Below are 25,081 nucleotides of genomic sequence, written 5' to 3'. Positions count from 1 at the left end.
TTATTCATGTAAATACAACGATATATTACTTTTAAGCAAGGTATAGGTTTTGCATGTGTACTTATGAAGTGTTTTAAAAGGTTTTCCACACAAACACAAAATCCTATCACTTTTTTTTACATTTAACAGAAAATACACTGTATTTATGTATTCTAATGAATGTAAGCATGTTTTTACAAGCTATGTACGATGATTAATGCGATTTAATTCAGTGAATGCACTTTCTATTTATGTAAATGCAACGATATACTACTTAAGAGCAATTTATAGATTTTGTATGTGTAATTATGCATTACTTTTTATGTTTTTTACACAAAGACAAAACCCTATCAAAGTATTGTTAATAAAACCAAAAATACACTATATTTACTTATTCTAATGGGGTTTTATCCTCTTATTTTTGGATTTACAAGCTTAACTTTGGACTTCTCAATGCAAAGGAAAAACCACAGACCCAAACCTGCTCGTTTTTTTGCACTATCCTTTACGATATACTGTATTTTTAACATGTTCACATGTTTAACATGAACGTTTACAGTTAATTTTCGAGAATTTATTCTCTGATAAGCTCCTAATAAAACAAGATAAGATAATTAGGCTGCTCATAAATGCTCGTTTGATGCAGGTATTGGATTATTTCCCTTCACAACTAATTTTTACACATGAATTAGGTCACCGAGTGCACTTTTTACATGGTAAATGCAACAATATATTACTTATAAACATTATTTATATGTTTCGTTTGTGTAATGTTCGTTATTTTACCGCCGTCATTGTTTTCTGTTACCTCACTGATGTAGAACTCGAACCTGAGTAACTCTTCTCTTTATCTCGCGTTTTCCCCGCCCTTCCAAAGTTCTCTCTGTGCTCCCATTGGCTGACAGTCCGCGAGACTCTCTCAGAGACGCGCGCCGATTGGCTGCTGGAGCTCGAATGATCTGTTCGGAATTCAGCAGAGGTACAAGTGATGTGAGTGAGTGTATAAGACAGTATGAGACTCTCATCCGCTTCTCTTTCTCATCACACACAACAGTACTGTATGAGTGTGTGATCAAAGTGCCTGCTGAGACGGTGAGTCAAATATTAAAGGTTTAACTCAATGCACTTTTTCTTTTAGCTCCTGTTATATAACAGTGGACACGTTCAGTATATGAACTAACATCATGATGAGTTCATCAGGTTCAATTGGCGAATGAAAAGAAAGGATGTGTTATTTGTGCTGTTTATTTCTGGTGTTTACCCTTTTTTGCAACGCTCTTAGTCTGTTCCTGCTTTGTTTGCATGGTCATTTGTTATGCAAAGTTAAATAAAAGTAATTGACTGAGGTCAAATTGATTGACTAATGCACTAATGTAAAATAAACAAGCAAGATTGTGTTAGTTTGTGCATTTCTGCAGGACTCTTCTGCCTTTTTGTGCATGTTGAATGAGATTATGTGAGCATTCTTTGTCTCCTTCTTGAACAACAGCCAGGATTGTGTTTCAGTGCGCTTGGGGGAAAAATAGATGGGGTTTGTACAGTAAAACCCTGTTTTTGTGGTTGATTAATGGTAAATTGGTACATTTATGGTTGCCAAAGTTTGTCAGGTGGCTTGCTTTGGATTTCTTAATTTGTAAATCATTAGTTTTCATAAGGGAAGTGGAAATTGTGCATTAAAGAGGAGTTATTTTAAGCCTAAAATGGCTTCCGTTGGTGTAAACTAATATTTCGGGGTTGATTTTGCAGTAGTAGATTACATATTTTGATTTATTCCAATTATTATACACTCTTTGTTTTGCAGTTGAGATATCACAAACTTGCTGTGCTCTAAAAAATTGGAATAATGGGATTTTTGGCAGTTTCTTGGGGAAAATGATGCCTAAAAATGAACACAAAATGAAACAAAGTAATTATTCTGACCTGTACTTATTAATTTATGTAGAATATAATAAGTGGTTATACTAATACTGTCAAAATAAGCAATAATTTATAGTATGAAAAATGCTGTGTAAATGCCATGTTAGAACATTTTTGTGTGCCTCAAATTGATTTTATATGCATTTATTATTTTTTTTAATTACATTTTAGTTGGCTTCTTCACTGAAAAAAAAACATATGAGTCAATACTTATTTTCAAAGGGAAAAAAATCTTTTAAAAAGGACATTTGAAAACAAAAGAAAATATAATATTTCATAAAACATTATTATAAGAAAAATAATACTATTAATATTCAAAGTAGATGTTTTTGTATAATTAATAATTAACATTTAACAATCACAGAAACATTATTATAAATAAGCAGTTTTTCTTACAGGTTTTAAAATTCAATAAGGACAAAAATTTAATGTTCATGGTAAATTTGAATATTTATACATGGGTGAAAAATTAATTCGTTTTGTTTTAATATTAACAATTTAATTAAAAAGTGTAACTCATACAATAACAAAGGATTGTCACTTGTACATTAAAATGTGGAAAAAAAACTTAATTTGATGTGGAAAACACTGTTTAATTATTCATATTTACATTTACATATGTCCTATAAATTATGGCTTTGATTATGTTTATTTATTATGATTACTTATAGGTATTATTAATTATTATTATTATTATGTGAAAATTTCATTAAATAATCCATTCATCAATGTTGATATTGTATGTTATTGTAAAAAAATACTGCTATTTGCATCTAAATGCACATTTTGGTTTTAGGTCAACTTCAATGAACTCACTTAAAGTGTATTTGACTGCTTTGCTTTTGTGACCCAGTGATACGCGAGCAGCACTGTTCAGAGATCAGCGATGGGTGGCGGAGGACAGCAGACAGACCGAATCACCGACACCAACGGCAGATTCAGCAGCTACACCTGGGAGGAGGTGCAGAAACACACCAAACATGGAGATCAGTGGGTGGTGGTGGAGAGGAAGGTTTATAACGTCAGCCAGTGGGTGAAGAGACACCCCGGAGGACTGAGGATCCTCGGACACTATGCTGGAGAAGACGCCACGGTAAAAAAACCTGCAGGTTTACTTTTAGCATGCATGATAAAACCTTTGATAGAAACATTGGCTTGGTGCCAGAAATTTCTACATTATTTGTTTAGGCATCTTAGTTTTTACATTAAGCTTAAATTATCATGGTAATAAAGATTACTCCAAAACATCAACAAAAAGTGATGTATTTATATAAAAAAAAATGTAAAATGTTTTTTCTTCTGGGGAAAGTCTTTTTTTTTTTTCGGCTAGAATAAAATAAGCTTTTAATTTTTTTAAAAACAATTTTAAGGTCAAAATTATTTATTATAAAAAATATAAAATTATTATTATAGCCCCTTTAAGCTATATAGTTTTTCGATAGTCTACAGATCAAACCATTGTTATATAATAACTTGCCTAATTACCCTAACCTGCCTAGTTAACCTAATTAACCTAGTTAAGCCTTTAAATGTCACTTAAAGCTGTATAGAAATGTCTTGAAATATATCTAGTCAAATAGTAATAGAGATGAGTTATTAAAACTATTATGATTAGAAATGTGTTGGAAAAATCTGCTCTCTGTTAAACAAACATTGGGGGAAAAAATAAACAGGCGGGCTAATATTTCTGACTTCAACTGTATATATTTATTTTTATTTATTCATTCATTCATTTTCTTTTCGGCTTAGTCCCTTTATTAATCCGGGGTGGCCACAGCGGAATGAACCGCCAACTTATCCAGCACATTTTTACGCTGCAGATGCCCTTTCAGCCGCAAACCATATCTGGAAAATTATTTTCATTTATTTATTTTATTTTTATTTTTTTTAAATGGCAGAGATAGTGACAGACTTTCCACATGTTCTTTTAAATGTTTGCATAAAAACAAGAGATGAGAAAATAGAAAAAAACCCGAATAAAATTATGATAAAAATTCATTTAAAACATAAAACAATGACTTAAAATAACTTAAAAAATGATAAATATAAAAACAATTGATGACAACAATAATAAATAAAGTAAAACAATAATAATCAAAGCCATAATTTACAGCACAAAATATGTTATGTAAATACGAATAAATAAACATTCTCATATTACACAGGTGTCAAACTCAGTTCCAAAAGGGCCGCAGCTCTGCACAGTTTAGTTTCAACCCTGATTAAACACGCCTGATCAAACTAATTGAGTCCTTCAGGCTTGTTTAAAACCTACAGGTAAGTGTGTTGGAGCAGGGTTGGAACTAAACTGTGCAGGGCTTCGGCCCTCCAGGAATTGAGTTTGACAGCCCTATATGTGCATTAAAGACGTTTTGTTTTATTGTCGTTGTTTGCATTGCATTTTTATTATTTTGTTAATATTACAATTAAATAAGTTCATTGTTGGCCTATGTATGAATATAAAAATTAGATGGTCCATTTGAGTATTAGTAGACTGTCTGCTTAATATCTGTTGATACTGCTCCTTCAACAGACATTTAACTGACTATAATAACTTTGTAAATACATGACAACTTACTAATAGTCTACTTATAATCTATTGAGAATTAGTTGACATGTAGATGCAATGTAACTTAAATTCAACAAACGGATCATCAAAATAAAGTGTGACCTAAAAGTTTAACATGAACATTACAGCTAATTAAATTTAAAAGAGTGTCAGAAAAGCATGTTTATTTGTAGTAATGTTTCAGTAACTGATAAGATCTCAATCAAGACGATCACCGACTGACGGTGTTTAATCTGCTGTGATAGGAGGCGTTCACTGCGTTTCATCCAAACCTTCAGCTGGTGAGGAAATACCTGAAGCCGCTGCTAATCGGAGAGCTGGAGGCGTCTGAACCCAGTCAGGACCGGCAGAAAAACGTGAGTAGAGACGAGAAAATGTGTCGTGAATATGAAAATGGCCGTGACGCTTCTGACACTTGAATATGAGATCTCTCTCTCTCTTTCTCCCTCCTTGAAACTTTGGTCTATAAATGGAATTGACAAGGTGGCTCAGTGATTAGCACTCACAGCAAGAAAGTTGCTGGTTCGAGTCCCAGCTGGGTCAGTTGGCATTTCTGTGTGGAGTTTGCATGTTCTCCCTGTGTTTGCGTGGGTTTCCTCCGGGTGCTCTGGTGTCCCCCACAGTCCAAACAATTGGATGAACTAAATTGGCCATAGTGTATGAGTGTGTGTGTGTGTGTGTGAGTGTACGTGTTTTTGTGACATATCAGGACATAAATCTGTATAATGACATGGGTATGACACAGGTATTACAAAAAGTAGGTGAAATATGAGGACATTGGTGATGTCCTCATTTCTCAAAAAGCTTATAAATCCTAGAGAATGAGTTTAATCAGAGAGTAAAGCTGCACACAGTCTCCTGTGATGGTTGGGTTTAGGTGTGGGGTGAGGGCAATATAATATACGGTTTGGACTGTATAAAATGAATGGAAACCTATGTAATGTCCCCACTTTTCACAAAAACAAACATGTGTGTGTGTGTGTGTGTGTGTGTGTGTGTGTGTGTGTATGGGTGTTAGTAAAAGACTGTAAAAATATACAAAAATTGTACAGTGTGTCGTTGTTGTTAGTAGTACTACTGGCTTAACCGCTTAACTAGGTTAATTAGGCAGCTTAAGGTAATTAGGCAAGCGGTTGTATGACAGTGGTTTGTTCTGTAGATTATCCAAAAAAAAAAATAGTTTAAGAGGGCTAATAATATTGACCTTAAAATGTTTAAAAACAAATAAAAATTGCTTTCATTCTAGACAAAATACAACAAATACGACTGTCTTATGTTTTTTATGTTTGTGCCTCTGTCAGGCTGCTCTCGTGGAGGATTTCCGAGCCCTGCGTGAGCGTCTGGAGGCTGAAGGCTGTTTTAAAACGCAGCCGCTGTTTTTCGCTCTGCATTTGGGCCACATTCTGCTCCTGGAGGCCATCGCTTTCATGATGGTGTGGTATTTCGGCACCGGTTGGATCAACACGCTCATCGTCGCTGTTATTCTGGCTACTGCACAGGTACTATTGGACACATCTGATATAGTCTTATAATAATCAAAATGTAAAATTCCATTAGTAATTAATTACTCGCACTTATTTTGTTCCAATCCCCAATAATATATTCATCCTCATCCTCCATAGACGGCAATAGACGCGATATGTTCATAGTTCAGAAAAGGAACCAAAAACATTGTAAACGCACACTCTTATTTAAGTAGTAACAGTTTTTTGGTGGTTTCTTGGAGCTTTGTATGATTACAGTTGGACCAATGAAGTGGCATAAGATGTATTTGGTTCCTTTTCTTGACTTTGACTGTCTCGGGACTCTTGCTGTTAATGGAGGATGAGGGAGCTCTCCTATTTCATCTAAAATATATGTTATTATTAGTGCCAGGCAAAGATTAATCACGATTTATCACATCCAAAATAAAAGTTTGTTTAGACATAATATATGCGTTTATTATATATATTTATTATGTATTTGTGATACACACACACACATACATAGAAACAAAATTATACAAAACAGTTTTTATTACATGGATATTTTAATTTATATATAATCTGTATCATATGCATATATATTTCATATCTAAATATAAATAAACATTTTTTCAAATATGTGCATTAGGGTTGTCAAAATTAATTGTTTTTTTCGGTGCAGACGCGGAGAATTCGGTATCGGTTAAGTAATAATCATAACCGGTTATTACGTTCACGGTCATTTATCCCCTATGCGCTCTGTCGCGAGGGAGGTGAGCGCGGGTATTTACAACACTCAGGAGCCAACTCAGGGCCGGCCCGTGGCATTGGCAGTATAGGCAAATGCTAAGGGCGCTGAACATCCAGGGGGCGCCAGAAATAAGCGCGGTTCAGTTGGTTTTGTTTTCGATATTCCTGACATATTCAGTTATAAACGGCAATAACTTAAAAACCTCTTACAATAAAAAGATCTAAAGTGTGTTTTCTACAAAAAGACAAAGCTGGTTATGTTTCACAGCTGTCTTTTTCTTTTTTTTCGCTCGACATTACGACCACTGCTCCGTTTAAGCCTTCGCAATATGCGTTTAGCCAGGAGAGCTCACGCTGAGCGGAGCTCTCAGTAAGGGACCGTCGGAAAAGTGCTTCCTTTTTTTTCAGTGTTTTTTTTTTTTTTTTTTTGCTCCGCTCAGCGCAAGCATATTGTGAGGGCTTAAGTGTGTGTGTGTGTGTGTGTTTGTTTGTTTGGTGCTGTCTATGTTTGTGTATGTGTGTGAATGGTGCTGTATGTCTGTGTGTTTATACAGACTGCTTGTTAAAGCCTCCCCCTAAAAATAACACTGTGTAGGGAAAGCATCGTCAATGCACCGTGATGCAGCGAGATATCGAATTGAACCGAATCGATGGCATGATAACCGTAACCGAACCAAATCGTGAGACCAGTATAGGTTCACACCTCTAATGTGCATGCATGCGTGTGTTTATATATACATAATAAATATACACAATACATATACGCATATAAAAAAAAACTTGTTTTGGATGCAATTAGTCATAAATACTTTTTTCCCTAGCACTACTTAAATATATATATATATATATATATATATATATATATATATATATATATATATATATATATACATACACACACACACACACACACATACTTACAACAGTTCTGTCTGGTTCTTGAATCTGATTGGCTGATAGTCGTGCAATATTCTGTAAATAACAGCACTCGTCCAGCCTCTTAACCTTTCACCCTACAGCATCAAGCAGAGGACACTGTACAGTTTAACAAATGTTGCAGCTGTTGGACAACATAATGTACTTTTAAGGCTTTTTTAGTCGAGAATGTATTTGTTTAGATTGCAACTATGCAGTTTATTTATAAGGATAGTGCCTACTTTAAATATTTATTATTTCTGAGAGAATGTGTTGAAAAAAAGTCTGCTCTCCGTTAAACAGAGAGAAAAAATAAACAGGGGGCTAATAATTCAGGGGGATATATACAACAGAAATATCTTGTTTTTTAAATGCTGGTGTGTTTAACTAGTTAACTAAAATATGTTTAGGTGTTTTGTACTGTAGCAGAAGGTATGTTTAATGTTTTTTTTTTCTGTCTTGTGCTTTTATGTGTGCGTAGTCACAAGCTGGATGGTTGCAGCATGACTTCGGTCATCTGTCCGTGTTTAAAACCTCTGGAATGAATCATTTGGTGCACAAATTTGTCATCGGACACCTGAAGGTATCAGCGCGCTCACGATAAATGACCTGTTATTATGATGCATTGCACAACATCCTAATAATGCAGCAGTCATGATGAGACATTAAAGTCTTCCAGCTTGCAAATGTTTATGAAGTAAACAGGGGCTAAAATTCATTTAAAGCACTGAAGCATTTGAAGATGAAAATACACTGACTTTGCCTTGACAAAGCCTTTGTTTAACATTGTTAGCATGAATTGTGTTACAAACTAAATTCTCACATGAATATGCTTCATTTATACAGTACATGTTTCTAGCATATTATCACATTGTTAGCATGAATTAGCAGATTTCTTGCATGAATTTACATGCTGTTAGCATGTTTCTTGCAATGTTCAACATGCTGCTTGGATGAATAAACTAGCTAGCATTGTTTAGCATAGTAACTGTGTGAATTGGCATGTTTTTAACATGAAATAGCACATTGTTGGCATTAATTGTGCTTAAGCAGATTTATTATGTGAATTAGCACATTGCTAGCAAGTTTAGTATGAATTAGCATGTTGTTGCATGAATCAGCAAATTCTTTGCATGAATTAGCATGTTGTTACTATGTAGGCCTATCTAGCAGAAAACAGCATGCTGCTGGAATGTAAACATTGCAAAGTGTTTAGCATGTTAAACCATGTTGTTAGCATGAATTTGGATGTTGCTAGCATGTTTCTATCATAATAACATGCTGTTTGTATAAAATAGTTATCTAACATGAATTAGGATATTGTTAGCATTTATTTGCTTGTAGCTAACATTTTCTAGCATGCTTCGAGCATGTTAAACCATATGGTCAGCATAAATTTGGATGTTGCTAACATGTTTATATCATAATAGCATTATGTTAAATAAAATAGCTATCTAACTTGAATTGGCATGCTATTGCGTGAATTAGCCATGATCTTACACAAATTAGCATGGTGTTAGCATGTATCTAGCATTACACAGCATTCTGCTAGTATGTAAACATTGCTAACTTTTCAACATGTTAAACCATATTGTTAGCATAAATTTTAATGTTGCTAGCATGTTTCTATCATGATCAAATTTTGTTTGTATAAAATGTGTATCTAACATGAATTAGCATGTTGTTAGCATGAATTAGCTTGTAGCTAACACTTTGTAACATGTTTCGAGCTTGTTAAGCCACACTGTCAGCATAAATTAGGATGTTGCTAGCATGTTTTTGTCATAAACTTATGTTTGTATAAAATGTGTATTTAACATGAATTAGCATGTTGTTAGCATGAATTAGCTTGTTGCTTCTATTTTCTAACATGTTTTGAACCTGTTTAACCATACTGTTTTATAAAATAGGCATCTTACTTGTATTAGTATGTTGTTAGCATGAATTAGCTTGTAGCTAACATTTTCTAGCATGTTTTGAGCATGTTAAACCACATTGTCAGCATAAATTAGGATGCTGCTAGCATGTTTATATGTTTATATCAGGATAGCATTACTGTTTGTATAAAATAGCTGTTTGACTTGAATTAGCAAGTTGTTGCTTGAATTAGCAAATGTCTTGCACAAATTAGCATGTTACCATACATCTAGCATTAAAGCACATTCTTCTAGGATGAAAACGTTGCAAACTTTCTAGCATGGAAATGTAGCTTACAATTGGATGTTGCTATAATCTATCATGATAACGTGCTGTCTATCATCTAACATGATTTAGGAACTTGTTAGCATGAATTAGCTTCTTAGCTAACATTTTCAAGCATGGTTAGATATTGTTAACATGCATGTTAGCATGTTTCTAACTTTTTGATAAAGTAAATTAGCATTAGCATTCTATTTTAAATGCAAATTTTACACAATCCTTTAGTATTTATTTTACTTATTAGCATCACACTGTTAGCTTAGCAGCATGCTAACTCAAACTCATCATCGATGTGTTGTTTGCATAACAGTAGAAGTTCTGTTTCATTGTTGAAGCTGATGTCTGTACGTGTGTGTGTGTTTTCAGGGAGCGTCTGCGGGCTGGTGGAACCATCGGCACTTCCAGCATCACGCTAAACCCAACATCTTCAAGAAGGACCCGGACGTCAACATGCTGAACGCCTTTGTGGTGGGAAACGTGCAGCCCGTGGAGGTACAAACACACTACACACACGAAAAACACATGGAGGAAACATTCCATCTGATCCCACTGCATGTGTGTGTGTGTGTGTTTATTACAGTATGGCGTTAAGAAGATCAAGCATCTGCCCTACAACCATCAGCACAAGTACTTCTTCTTCAGTAAGTGTTCAGTGTTAGGGATTCCTACTGAAATGTTTATTATAATGGTAACACTTTACAATAAGGTTCATTAGTTAATGCATTTACTAACCTGAACTAATCATGAACAACACATTTACAGCATTTATTAATCATAACTGAACATTTACTAATGCATTATTAACATCCAAGTCCATGCTTGTTAACATTAGTTAATGCACCATGAGTTAACATGAACTAACAATGAACTACTGTATTTCCATTAACTAATGTTAACTAGCATGAACAAATACAGTAGTAGATGTATTGTTCATTGTTTGTTCGTGTTACTAAATGCATTAATTAACATTAACTAATGAACCTTATTGTAAAGTGTGACCATAGTAATTTGAATAGCAAAGGATCCTAAGCAGAATATATAAAACTAAATAATCAGGTCCTCCTCGCTCCATGGATCAGTGCAACAAATGGAGATAGCGTGATTGTAAAGGCCTAAATGTCGAGATTTACTTTAATATCAAACTCAAGAAATTTATTGATTGCATTCACAAAATCTGTGAGTTTACTTCTTCAGTAAATGTTTAGTGTTAGGGATTCCTGCTGACATTTTTACACTGCAAAAAAATGCTTTTCTTAGATTTTTTCGTCTTGTTTCTAGTCCAAATATCTAAAAGTTCTTCAATCAAGAAGCATTTTCTTGACAACCAAAACATATTGTCTTGTTTTAAGAAATAATATGCTAAAATGAAGTGAGTTTTCCCTTAAATCAAGCAAAATAATCTGCCAAAAAATTGGCAGACAAGGAAGCAGTTTACACAACTATAAGAGCAACAATCAATAAGTGCTGTAGGTTCAGGTGTGTAAAGTCTAAGAAGGAAAGCATTAATTCGATTTTATTCCCAACATTTAAGTGAATCTTTTTAATTTTAACAAGTATAATCTTCCATCATAATGACTTTAATTTCAAAATGGTTTTGTATTTCATTATTTCTTGGTCCTTAACCTTTTCCATAAAGTAAACGTTGATTAAAAATGTATTTTTAAAAATCTGATATAAAATTAAGAAAAATCACAGGTAACCAAACAACTGGCAGGCTTTTTAGTTTAGTCTATTTTGTTCTGTGATGCTCAGCTAAAAACAAAATCTTGCCTTTTTATTGATTTATTTGACTATAAATGTCATCTCACTCAGATTAAATAAGCAAGAGTTAAAACAGAAAGCATCATCTGATTTTGAGCATCCTGATGTTATACTGATGTTTCCTCTTTTATTTCCCCCCAGTTGGTCCTCCCCTGCTCATCCCAGTGTATTTCCAGTTCCAAATCTTTCACAATATGATCAGTCATGGCATGTGGGTGGTGGGTGATGTTTTCAACTCATCTTCTTCTTCTGCTGCTCTTCTTCTTCTTCTGTGTGTTTATGTATTCTCTGCTCTTCTTATCTCCTGCAGGACCTGCTGTGGTGTATCAGCTACTACGTCCGATACTTCCTTTGTTACACGCAGTTCTACGGCGTCTTTTGGGCTATTATCCTCTTTAATTTCGTCAGGTATGAAACATTAATAAATGGATTATCAGATCCAATGGATTATCCAGATGCTGAGGCAAAGTAGGCTTACTAGTATATTTAAAAAGATGAAATAAATAAAAATCCCTGGTGTTTTTGCAGTGATGCCATAGAAGAGCCAAAATAACCTTTTATTTGAAATTTAATCACTTTTTGAAATTTATTCTTAACATTTTATTTGAAAAAAAAATCCATAAAATTAAAACAAAATTACTTTTTTTTTTGTTTTGTTTTTAGTTTATTGTCAATGTTTTACTTGTGCGTTTTTTACTCAAAGTTTAATGAAAATGTAATAAAAATTATAAAGAAAATTCTCTTAGTGTGAAAAAATTTACATTTTCAAACAAAGAACTAAAGCACCCTTTTCCACTTAAAAGTTAATTTGTTTATTCCTGACATTTTTTTTCAACTTTTCTTTTCTCAAAATTGACCTTTTGTTAGTTGGAAAAGCTCTTTTGTATATGAATTAAATATGTATTTAATATAACTTACTATAATATGTTTTCATTTGGTTAAAGTGTGACCATATAAATATACTGTATGAGTACAGATTTATTTCATCACTGTTCATTTAAAAGGAAAGTTATTAAAATTATCTGACACTTTTTAATGTCATGAATGACATGATTTTGGGCATTAATAATAACAGAAATAGTATGCACAAAATACACACTTTCGACGAAGTGAAGTTTAATTTTTACACAATAATTTCAGATTTCACTAATTTCCATGCTACATTTTTCGTAAAACTTCTGCTGCTGATTAATTTCTCTTAAGATTATTGAAGTAAAATTTCAGAGAATTTACTATATAGTTTAATATTACTTTCATTTTTTTTTGTTTTATGCATTTGTTTCATTATTTTATTGCAGTTTCTCTTTACTGAATAGTGAAATCATTCAATTCTAGTAGTTTCTGGGTAAAAATTGTTTGCAGTTGTTTGTAGTCACTTTAAACACTTTTTAAAAATTGTGATTAACATTAAAGTTGAATATGGCAATAAGTAATCATAAACATTAAAGAAAAAATGCTTAGGTTTAGTGAATATAAAAGTGAAAGTAAAACGTGAAGTAAAATGCAAAGTGAAAGTGAAATAAAAAATTAAGTGAAGGTGAAATCGAAAATCAACTGTGAAAGTGAAATTAAAATGAAGTGAAAGTGAAATCGAAGTACAAATGTAAAGTGAAAGTGAAATGAAAACAAGTGAAATGGAAAGTCAAATGTAAAGTAAAAGTGAAATTAAAATGAAGTGAAAGTGAAATCGAAGGTCAAATGTAAAGTGAAAGTGAAATTAAAATGAAGTAAAAGAGAAATCGAAAGTAAAATGCAAAGTGAAAGTCAAATGTGAAGTGAAATTAAGTCTGAAAAACCATGAAAGTACATTATTGTGGTCTGCAGGTTTATGGAGAGCCACTGGTTTGTTTGGGTCACACAGATGAGCCACATCCCCATGAACATTGACTATGAGAAAAATCAGGACTGGCTCAGCATGCAGGTGCATTTTTAGCCATATTGGGTTTGAACTCATCCTAGTGTACTGGAATTTACATCAACACAATTTTCTGTTATTCAGCTGGTCGCGACCTGTAACATCGAGCAGTCTGCCTTCAACGACTGGTTCAGCGGACACCTCAACTTCCAGATCGAGCATCAGTAAGAAAAAAAAGTGAGCTTGATTGTCGTCAGTGTACATTCAGCATTTCATAACTGCTTTTTTTTTCGTTGCAGTCTCTTTCCCACAATGCCTCGGCACAACTACTGGCGCGCCGCTCCACGGGTGCGAGCGTTGTGTGAGAAATACGGAGTCAAATACCAAGAGAAGACCTTGTACGGAGCATTTGCGGATATCATTAGGTAAGATGTTTTGTAGACTATCGGAAAAAATATAGCTTAAAGGGGCTAATAATTTTGACCTTAAAATAGTGTTTAAAAATTAAAATCTGATTTTATTCTAGTTGAAATAAAACTAATAAAACTTTCTCCAGAATAAAAAAAATATTACTGTAAATACATTGAGGGAATGTTCAAACGTTAACATTGTGCTAAAAAGATGCAGGCAAAGTTTTATAGCATGCTAACATTGTGGTGAAAAGCCTAAAAATCACTAGAAAAAAGGTCAGAATTGGAAAACAATAATCTCATAATATTTTGAGGGGAAAAAAAAGGTCAGAATTGTGAGATGTAAACCCAGAATTCCAAAGGAGTAAAACTCTGAATTGCAAATCAGAATTGTCAGACATAAACTGTGAGGTTTGAACTCAGAAATTTAAGGGTAAAAAAATTTTGCAATATGAACTCTGAATTCTGAGTGAAAATCATGATTTCAAGACGTTAAATCTTAATTCATGTGGAAAAGAGCAGACCTGACATAAAAATTCATAAAAAAATAGAAACTGCAAGACATACATGTAGTCTTAGAATCTCAGAAAGAGCCAGACATACATTTGGAATTTCATTCATTCATTTTCTTTACAGTTTGTCCCTTTATTAATCTGGGGTCGCCACAGCGGAATGAACCACCAACTTATCCAGCAACTACCTACTGTGCCACCGCGTCACCTATTTGGAATTTTGAAAAAATATTAATATTTCAGAGGAAATCAGAAATGAGGTGTACATTTGGATTTCTGATAAAGTCAAAATGCAAAAAAAAAAAAAAAAAAAAATGAGGAAAAATTTGGATTTGGAGTTCTGGGGGGGGAAGTCAGATTTTTTTAAAATGTAAATTTGGATATCTGAGGCAGGGGAGTCAAAATTGAGAAAATTTACATTTGTAATTCTGAGGGAAAAAAGTGAGAATTGAAAAAAAAGTCAAAATTGAAAAAATCATAAATTTAAAATTCTAAGGGGAAAAGCCTCAATTGAAAAAAATAATCTATTTTGAGTTCTGAGGAGAAAAAGTCTGAATTGAAAAAGTCAAACTGGTGAATGAAAAGTGTCAATTTTTAATTCTGAGGAAAAATGTCAGGATTAAGAAAAACATTTGGCATTCTAAAGGGAAAATAAAATCTATTTTGAGTTGTGAGGAAAAAATTGGATAATAGTCTTATTTTAATATTAGAGGAATTAAAATGTCAAGAAATAAAAATTGAAAAAAAAAATCTTTTTTGAGTTCTGAGGAAAAACGTCGGGAAAAAAAGTCAACTTACTATTTTTAGGGAAAAGTCGCAACTAAAAACTAATAATTTTGACAGGATTAAGAAAAATGTACGTTTAAAATTCCCAGGGGAAAAGTCTCATTCATTTATTCCTTTTCTTTTCAGCTTAATCCCTTTATTAATCAGGGGTCGCCACACCTGAACCGCTGGGAAAAGTCTCAACTGGAAAAAGAACAAAAGATTTAGGAAAAAGTCAGAACTGGAAACTTGTTTTGTATTTTGAGAAAAACTAAATTTTAAATTCAGAGAAAAAAAATGGCAGAATTCAAAAACATCAATTTAGAATTCTGAGGGGAGAAAATATCAGAATTAAGAAGAAAAAAAGTAAATTTGACAAAAAAGTCAATTTGACAAAAATTCAAATTTGGAATAGTAAAAGGAGTCGCACAGTGGCGGCGCACTGATTTTAATTTATTTATATTATTATCGTCATGGTCGGCACGATGGGTCAGTGGTTAGCACTGATGCCTAACAGCAAGAAGATCTCTAGTTCGAGTCCCAGCTGTAACAGTTGGCGTTTCTGCATGGAGTTTGCATGTTCTCCCCGTGTTCGTGTTGGTTTTCTGTGGGTGCTCCGGTTTCCATTATATCAAAACACATGCGACAAGCGTCCAAAGACATGGTAAACTGAATAAACTAAATTGGCCGTAGTAAATGGTTGTGTAAAACATATGCTGGATGAGTAGGTGGTTCATTCCGCTGTGGCGACCCCTGATTAATAAAGGGAGTAAGCTGAAGAAAACTGAAGCAAACTCTGCATTCCTGTTCAGTCACTCAAATGCTTCATCACTAACCATCATTCCTTTCTTCTCAGGTCTTTGGAGAAATCTGGCGAGCTCTGGCTGGATGCGTATCTCAACAAATAAAGCATGACTTCTCCCTAAATAGAAAAAAAGCGGAGCCGAATCCTCCAATCAGAGCGAGCCTTCACAGACTAGACATCAGGAAGAATCGCAACTAAACCCCCAGTCAATCAGTTCAGTAAAATGACGCGTAGCACTTTGTTTTTTGATATCTGCAAGATAATTGTGGCACTTTGAATGCGTTTTAAAGAGACGGCTCAAAGATGTGTGTCTCGCTCCTAATAAAGGAAAAATCTGAAAGTACATGTACGTGCATGAATGTGTGTGAAAGTTGTGATTGCTGGTTTACAATCGCCGAGTTTGCTAGGTAATTTCGAAGTTTTTATTTAGTAAATTTGCAATTCAGATGTTGTTTTTATAACTAACATTCGGACAAATGAGATGACGATAACACTAGTGGTTGCACTTTGTGGTTTATTATGAAATTTAATTGGATTTCCTACTATTGGTCATCGATTAAACGGATTAAACCTCATCTGTGCATTTCAGTGTCTCTATTTTGAATGAAGCGCATACTAAACAGAATAATTCTCCTCTTTATGTGTATTAAAGGTCACCTATTAAACACTTTTTACAAGATGTCAAATAAGTATGATGATGTGCCTAGAGTGTGTGTGTGTGTGTGTGTGTGTGTGTGTGTGTGTGTGTGTGTGTGTGTGTGTGTGTGTGTGTGTGTGTGTGTGTGTGTGTGTGTGTGTGTGTGTGTGTGTGTGTGAAGTTTCAGCTCAAAATGCCACACAGATAAAGTCTTATAACTCTCTGAAATTGACCCTTTTAGGCTTTGATCCTAATTGGGGTGTTTTGGTGACTGTCGCTTTAAATTTAAATGAGATTGTGCTCTTTTTAAAAGAGGGCGGAGCTACAAATGCATATGTGTCAGCATAGTGGCAGATTCAAAAACAAGACTGACGTCCTATGCTAACGAGGGTGAAATGGTCTCTAGTGGGCGGGGCTTTCCCCCTCTGATGACACGTGCAAAGGGAGAATGTCCATCAAAGTGTTTCTGCAGACTGTTTCTATCAAGCGTGATTATAAAAGATAGAATGAATTAATTTTTATCAGAAGCTGGACATACATTGCTAAAACTCTGTTTCAAGAGTTCACACTTAGCTGATGATTGATAAAGCGTAATTGGCATGCTGTCATAAGAGGGAGACCTGAGCTCATAATATCCTCGAGCCTAGGGCTCCCTCCCGTTAGAAGGGCAAGAGGGGAGTTCAAGCTCAGGTAGGTCTTGAGAACTCCCCCGCTTGTCAGCCTCTGGGAAGTGTATGCTAAGGTTTATCTTAGATGTTAATTTGGATAAATCAGGGGATAACCCGGGGGACACCCACACGAACACGGAGAGAACATGCAAACTCCGCACAGAAACGCCGACCGGGCCGGTAAGAGGCAGGACCAGCGGCGTTCTTGCTGTGAGGCAACAGTGCTAGCCACTGAGCTGCCGTGCCACCCTATCAGAAAAAAAGGGGGGAAGTAGGCCTGGAAGGCGGGAAAATTTCAAGACGAAGATAACTGAAAAACTTTGGGTATTTATAATGCAGCTCTAATCATCTGATTGGGCAGATTACGGAGCTAATGCGGTGCCAGCCGTGTTAATCATAAGCACGTGATCCTCTCCAAATTAGCTTATAAAAATAATGCACAAGTAGTTTATTTATAAACTAATTTCAAGAGGATCACATGTCTATGATTGCTTGCAGCCGGTCCCGCATTATTTAATTTATGATTCACCAATCAGACGATTCCTAATCCACTATAAATACCCTTAGTTCCATATCACAGCCATCTTCGTTTTGAGGAATCCCCCTTCCACCCCTACTCCTCTTCCTTTCCTAGATGGGTGGCACGGTGGCCCAGTGGTTAGCACTGTTGCCTCACAGCAAGAACGTCACTGGTTCTAGTCCTTACCAAGCCATTTGGTGTTTCTGTGTGGAGTGTACACGTTTTCCCCGGTTTCCTCCCACCGTCCAATAACATGCAACTTAGGTCAACTGACTAATCTAAATCGGCACCATAGACATGCTGCTAGTCAGTAGTTATCTCTTAAGAACAATCACTATCTGTTCACTAGCTACTACAGCAGGGGAGTTCTCCAGATCTACCTAAGCTCAAACTCCCCTCTCATCATTCAAACGGGAGGGAGCCCCGGGCTCGAGGATTTTATGAGCTCAGTGCTCTCTCCCGGGACAGCATGCCAAACAAGCTTTATTAAAATAAGTTATCAAAATAACCTTTATTAAGGAGGTTTTGGCATAATAGCTCCCCGTCTTTATAAACAAGAGAAAGAAAAGGCGTGGATGAATCCATCTGATGAATTTACTGTTCTCGCTTCATTCATAAGTCATAACAATCAGCATCAGAACATGCAGGAATTTAGCACATTATTTACATTTATGTGTGACATTTCTTTTGAAAACAGACACAGTTCGACATCAAACCCCAAGAAAACATTCACAACTTATAGATATGAGCGAGTGTCAGCCTCTGACAAACATGTAACGGTCACAAAACCGAGTGGGAAAGAAATATATATATGTTGCTTCAACTTAAATCTAAATTTTGTACTTTTAAATTTGCATTCAACCTCACCTTAAAATGTATTAAAGGTGCAGTAGGTGATTGTCTTCAGAAACTTTTGTTGTTCTGCTGGTTGAAAGTCTTTTCACAGTCCAATAGTATTGATTAAAGTAAATGATCTAAATGTATTTACAGCTGAAGTCAGAATTATTAGCTCCTCTATGAATCTTTTTTCTTTTTTTAATATTTCCCAAATGATGTTTAACAGAGCAAGGAAATTTTCACAGTATGTCTGATAATGTTTTTTCTTCTGGAGAAAGTCTTATTTGTTTTATTTCAGCTAGAATAAAAGCAGCTTTTTATTTTTAAACACTATTTTAAGGTCAATATTATTAGCCCCTTTAAGCTATATTTGTTTTCCGATAGTCTACAGAACAAACAAACTTCATACAATAACTTGCCTAATTACCCTAACCTGCCTAGTTACCCTAATTAACCTAGTTAAGCCTTTAAATGTCACTTTAAGCTGTATAGAAGTGACTTGAATATCTAGTCAAATATTATTTATATTCAGGCAATCTCGGACCGATTGTTTTGGCAAGGATCCGAGTGTGATTGCTGGATTCACATATGCCAAACGAAACAAGCTAACTGGGGAAACGCGCCAGGTTCAAAAACAAAGGTCTAGGTGTGAAAGCACCCTGAAAGAGCTGTAATGGGTGTGACAGACAAAGGAGACTTCCAAAACAGGCAGAGCTGGTGGTCCTCCAGGAACGTAGTTGAGAAACTGATCAAGTGGGTTGTCTACTGTCATCTTTAAAGGGTACCAATTGGAGCGGTTTTCAGATCGACCACAACTTGACAAAGGAGTGCAGTACCCCCGCCCACCAGTATTGATTGACAGGTGCATCACCATATCAGTTTGTTGTTACACGTCCGCCATTTGCAGCATGTGAGTCAAAGCGATATCACCTATATTTTACAGTCTATGGATGTCACTAAAGAAACACCCTTGCTCTATTTTTAGATGTAAGGCTCATTGGGCTCAACACAAGATCAATATTCTCCACATTATCGCTCTAATCGGAATTATTTTTTGTACCTTTAGGTAGGTTTGCAAACGTGTACTTTTCATTGTGTCTATCTTAAACATCTTAACTAGGTGCAGCTGGAAAAGTGCGAGCACGTTGCCTCACGTGCGCGTCTCTCCATTGGAAATAAAATAACAAACTTGCCTGCAGGTCGCACACCAGAAGCGCCGCTCTGCGCGTCACACCACACAGCGCCATGCATTTTACAATTCTAAACATAGGTTTCTATCAGGGTACACACAACGGCGCTTCAAGTTGGCGGCTGTCTGCAGCGCCCGGCCACGATTCGGGACACTTCATGTTTCTGCCGTGCCACAGAGCGCCATCTGAATAGTTTCATTTGAAAATAACATCCGAATGTGCGTGTCTGGTGTGCCGTGTTGAGGCTCTGGTGCCTTAGTCAAAGTTAATTCAGTGTATTTCAGGTTATTAGTCTCTGTCTACAAGCTCGGCACTTTAAACTAGCACACAGTTGGCTGTAAAACTTTACAAAGACACAAATGATTTTGTATTCTCTGCTTGGTCTGTGTCCGAGTCGTACATGTACGGCTGAATGCTGATCCTCTCACTCATGTTGCTTCTCTCTGTCTGCCTGTCTGTTGCAAACACAGAGTGGGGGAGCTCTTAGCTTTTGGCGGGAAGTCGAAACTAATGAAGCAACACACCCCTAAAACAGCAACCCGTGAACTGTGTTTTGAACTGAACCTAAACTGGCACACTCAAAAAAAAACATAAGGGGTAAAAAAAAAGGGGTAAACTATGTGCCCTTTAAGGTGTGTGCGTTCGTGAGGAGGTGTGGCTTTGGACGACAGGGGAGGGACTGTGTTTTAAAGATATTATGCTAACCGGTTAGCATTTACACACCTACTGCGCCTTTAAATTGTAAATTACTTTAGTTTGAAAACATATTACATTTGTAAAGTGTTTAGTGATTTACTCAAGCACAAATATCGCCTAAAAGTGTTGTGGTCAGAAAACCTTTACACGTTATTTTCAGTTTCTGAGATGTGACCGATACATGTTTATAATAGATTCCCTGATACAATGTTTTCATGCATTAAGAGTCACAGAAGCGCACGTTTTTTCAGCATGAGTGAGATATAATGTATATGATGATATGTTATGAGAAGGTCTGTACGTACACTAACAGTAAAAAGCACCAACAATAAATATACAATTACAAAATTTCTTGGATTAGATGTTTCGCGGAAGCTTGTGGCATAAATCTACATCATCTAAGTTCATTGGTGGGTTGGAGCTGACCGTTCCTGTTGCCTGGTAACGGTTTGATTGACAGTCCAGGCGACGCTCATTTGGTGGATTTGATTTTCTCCTGCTGCCTGATCATGATCTCCTCCAACTCGGAAACTCCTCGACTCTTCTGGAAAAATACAGAGAATAAAAAAATAAAGACAGAATACTGTGGCGTTTGTATTTTTCTCATAATGTCAAAGTTATATTACGGTGTAAAAAAATGCTGGGATACACACAGTCGATTTGCTTTGGAACAACATGAAGGAATTAAGTTAACTTATTAGTTTTTAAAAATGAAAGTGGATTGAACATTTAACAATTAAGTTCTCCCCCCAAAAAAAATGTTTGAAGAGTTTTGTTGTTTCGGCTCATTTTGTATACGTATTTTGAACAAACAGCAAATGTCTTTTCTTTTGTGTATGTGTAAAATGTTTAATAAGGAATCTTTTTATTTGGCACTTCAGATTTTGCAAGATATAAACTATAATGGAGGAAAAGCGAGGTTAAATAAGGAGCGTGTGATTAAAAAACTACAAATTGTGAGATAAAAGAAAATGTATGTTAATTCTAATGCTGGGCAAATTAACACATTATAATCATGTTAACGCATGAATTAATGCCGTTAATCATTTTATCGTACCTGGTTATTTTTTTTTTTAGGTTTTATTATTTTGAAACTCTTCTGTTGTTCACTGGCTCTAAATACACAATAACAAGACCCACAAGAGGTTGGGTGGTTGATTAGGATTGGCTTGGAAACGTCATCCTCACATCTCTTAACCAATAAGAGCGTTTGGGGCGGGCCTAACTTAATTTCTATTACAAATTAGGTCACATTTTTATGTCTTGGCAGTGGCAAATATCTTTGGTTGTAAATATAATTTGATTACACCAATTAAGTTTATTAATTTTCCTTCGGCTTAGTCCCTATCAGGGGTCGCCACAGCAGAATGAACCGCCAACTATTACAGCATATGTTTTACACAGCGCATGCCCTTCAAGCTGCAACCCAGTACTGGGAAATTATTTTTATTTATTTATTTATTTATTTTATTTTTTATTTATTTTTTATTTTTTATTATTATTTTTTTTTTAATGGCATCTAAAAGTTGAGAATATAAAATAATTGTAAAATGAGATGGGAATATGTTTTTTTCTTGTTCACACAGATTAATAATAAAACATACTTTAATAATAAAAGTGCTTAATGCACTTCTTTTAAAATCATTATTGATTTTTGTGCATAACAATGCGTTTAATCGCAGACAACCATGTGATTTTAAAAATGTAATCGTTGCCTAGAAATATGAGAGATTCAGAATTACAAAGAAGGAAAAAAACTGAAATGCAAACCCCCCCCAAAACATTAATAATGATAAGATTTCCAGTTGAACAAAGTACGGATTACAAAACGCAAACACAACATTCAGATTTTAAAAAATTACAACAATTGCAAAGTGTAAAAAAAGAAAAGAAAAATGATACAAAATGAAAGTCAAAATTGTTCAACATGAACCCAACGTCAACAATGTGAGACATAAACACTCAATTCAAGGGGAAAAAGGTTCGAATTGCAAGACGTAACTCAGAATTAACCAAGAATCCAAAGCAAAAAGCCAAAATTGTGCAATATAGAATTGACTCAAAAAAAAAAATCTGTGCTCTGTCTGGAAAAAAGTTTTGAAAAAATCTTGTAAAAATTAAACTTGAGATTTAAGAGAAATTAAAATGTCAATTTTCAATTCTAAGGGAACAATTCTAAGACATGAATTCAGCAACACACAACAATAATTCAGACTTTTGAGGGGAAAATCTGAACTACAGGAACTCAAAATGCAAAAGAAAACGAGTAAAAGTCAGAATTGTGCAACAAATTCAGAACAAGATCAGAATCATGAGAAGTCGACTCACAATTCTGGACTGTTTTTACTTTCATTTTAAATAATTTTGTGACTTAAAATCTCAATTGTAAGGATTTGTTTTTAAAACATCAATCCATTAGTGTGAACTAGTGTGTTTGCGAGACCTCGAGCTGTGATTTCTGGACAGTGATCTGGCTGTAGACGCGGGATCCTTCATCTCCACACACGGCCTTCAGATGATCCTTATTTAGAGAGAAGAGCTGAGCTCCGGTCAGAATCCCCAGACGCTCCACCGTCCTGTCCCACACACACACACACACACACACACCCAATGAGACCTCAGAAACTTTAATGACTTCATAATAACAACTTATTTGATCTACTTTCATATTTACCATTTTGTTATCATTTTGAAGGCGTAAACTTTTTCCCCAGCAAAAAGTAATTGTAGCTTAATAAACTATTGATGTACCGAAATGAAAATTTTTGACCAAAACCAAAAACTCTGGATGCACCGAAAACTGAGAATGCTTTATAATAATTCTTCATTATTTTATTAAATAATAATTAGTAGTAGTACATAGTAACACATGTAGTATAATTAAAATTATTTTTGTAGGACGCAAAAAATTCTATTAATTTTATTGACAGTAAACCAATCGAGAGGCGTCATTTTACCAGCGTCGCCATGACAGCACACTAGCACTAATGCAAGCAGCAGGAGCTAGTATACTACATAGAGATGTCCTGTCTGCTCTTTCAGCCCAAAACCCCAATAATGCCATTTTTCGCCAATAATTTGTTTGACAGCTGAAAATTTGCTGCATTTAAATAATACATTTTCAGTTCGGAAAGCTTACTCCACCCTTAATAAAACATCATTATTTGACTTTTTAGATTTTGATGAGGTATAATGATATACATAATTTTTTCGTATGATTATTTATAATTTTCAAAATAAAACTAGACCTCAGATAAAAACATTTTACTAGTGTTGTAATAAATTTTAATAGTTTAAAAATAGCTTGAACAAAAATTCTTTTGTGCATATATATATATATATATATATATATATATATATATATATATATATATATATATATATATATATATATATATACATACAAATACATAACTTTTAATTTTTTATTTTAATTTGACTTTTACTATTTTATCACATTTATTTTTTTATTAATAAATTTGTCATAGCTAATTTAATATTTAAAAAGACTTTAAAAAATTGCAAATAGAACAAAAAAAACTAGACATCATTATATTGTAATATATTTTAATAGTTTTAAAAAAACCTTGAATAAAAATGATGTGCTAATTTCACATTTAATACATTTAAATATATACACCCACACACACACACACACACACACACACACACACACACACACGCACACACACGCACACGCACACACACTACCGGTCAAAAGTTTGGGGTCAGTATGATTTTGAAATGTTTTAAAATAAGCTTTTCCTGCTCACCAAGGCTGCATTTATTTCATCAGAAATACAGAACAAATTGTAAAGTTGTGAAATGTTATTGCACTATAAAATAACTGTTTAAAGTTGGTTTATAATTTAATCTAATAATTGATTCCAGTGATTTAATGATTAATTTTCAGTAGGGATGAACCGATATAAATTTTTTGGCCGATATCAAAAACCGATAACTCTTCAGACTTGGAGGCCGATAGCCGATATATGGAGGCCAATAATTATAAATATTTCAAAATGTTATATTTTTATAAAGCAAACTTCATAAAAGACTGAACTGTTCTTATGAACTGAATAGTCTATACTCAAAGCAATTTCTTTAAGTATAATAGAAGCAATTTCTTTCTTTTTTAGTCTTTTTTATTCTTAAATTAACTATGAATTTTTTGTTTAAATAAAAAAAAAATTAATGTAATAAAATAAGTAAAAGTAAAATTAAAATTAAAAATCAAAAGTTACAGTTGAAGTCAGAATTATTAGCCTCCCTTGATTTTTTTTCTTATGTATATATATATATAATTGACAAAATTGTCAATTTTTGTGTTCAATTTTTAAAAATTTGTGTTCAATTTTTCCATAGTTTCTAAAGCGTGAACAAAGAATTTTTTCATTCATAGGCATAAGTTCTCAATGCACTTTTTTTTTTTATTATTATTTATTGACTCACGGTTTTGAGAAGCCCTTGGCGTTGAGCCAGCTGGTGACCTCTGCTGGACTGGACTCGAAGGTGAGCGGACCTGCGGACTGACGGACCACCTTAAAGTTCCTTGTGGGCTGATGGATCTTATTACTGGTGATCAACATGAGCAGCTCATCGTTCACTTTATCCATCTGCTGAAGGTGACCTG

The 25,081-nt window shown here is 34.5% G+C and overlaps 3 protein-coding genes across 19 annotated transcripts in view; 2 read left to right on the top strand and 1 right to left on the bottom strand.

The window, feature by feature from the left end:
• saxo4 (stabilizer of axonemal microtubules 4) overlaps positions 1 to 958 on the top strand; it is a 49,883-nt gene extending 48,925 nt beyond the window's left edge. The window contains exon 14 of the transcript XR_015526043.1: positions 857 to 958. The gene's annotated coding sequence lies outside the window, so the exon portion shown is untranslated. The remainder of the gene's footprint in view (positions 1 to 856) is intronic.
• Positions 959 to 988: 30 nt separating this feature from the next.
• On the top strand, positions 989 to 16,240 carry fads2 (fatty acid desaturase 2). Of its 2 annotated transcripts, none has more exons than XR_015525513.1 (13): positions 989 to 1,071; positions 2,750 to 2,989; positions 4,711 to 4,821; positions 5,767 to 5,964; positions 8,075 to 8,176; positions 10,159 to 10,284; positions 10,373 to 10,433; positions 11,695 to 11,771; positions 11,864 to 11,961; positions 13,378 to 13,474; positions 13,553 to 13,632; positions 13,708 to 14,476; positions 15,264 to 15,853. XR_015525513.1 is itself a non-coding variant. In NM_131645.2 (13 exon segments), coding segments are annotated over 12 exon segments (1,335 nt in total). In that variant the 5' UTR covers positions 1,011 to 1,071; positions 2,750 to 2,782; the 3' UTR covers positions 16,004 to 16,240.
• A 2,061-nt stretch (positions 16,241 to 18,301) lies between these two features.
• eps8l2 (EPS8 signaling adaptor L2) overlaps positions 18,302 to 25,081 on the bottom strand; it is a 137,139-nt gene continuing 130,359 nt past the window's right edge. For all 16 annotated transcript variants that reach the window (XM_087311509.1, XM_087311513.1, XM_087311507.1 and 13 more), the window contains 3 exons: positions 24,901 to 25,078; positions 22,892 to 23,024; positions 18,302 to 20,992 (listed from right to left, as the gene is read on the bottom strand). In XM_087311509.1, coding sequence (XP_087167635.1) covers positions 20,921 to 20,992; positions 22,892 to 23,024; positions 24,901 to 25,078 — 383 coding nt within the window. In that variant the 3' untranslated portion in view covers positions 18,302 to 20,920. The remainder of the gene's footprint in view (positions 20,993 to 22,891; positions 23,025 to 24,900; positions 25,079 to 25,081) is intronic.

This window comes from Danio rerio, chromosome 25, assembly GCF_052040795.2.
Source record: "Danio rerio strain M-AB ecotype USA chromosome 25, GRCz13ab, whole genome shotgun sequence".
NCBI lineage: Eukaryota > Metazoa > Chordata > Actinopteri > Cypriniformes > Danionidae > Danio > Danio rerio.
The sequence above is the reverse complement of the archived record's forward strand: the minus strand, read 5'-3'. Positions and strand labels throughout refer to the sequence as shown.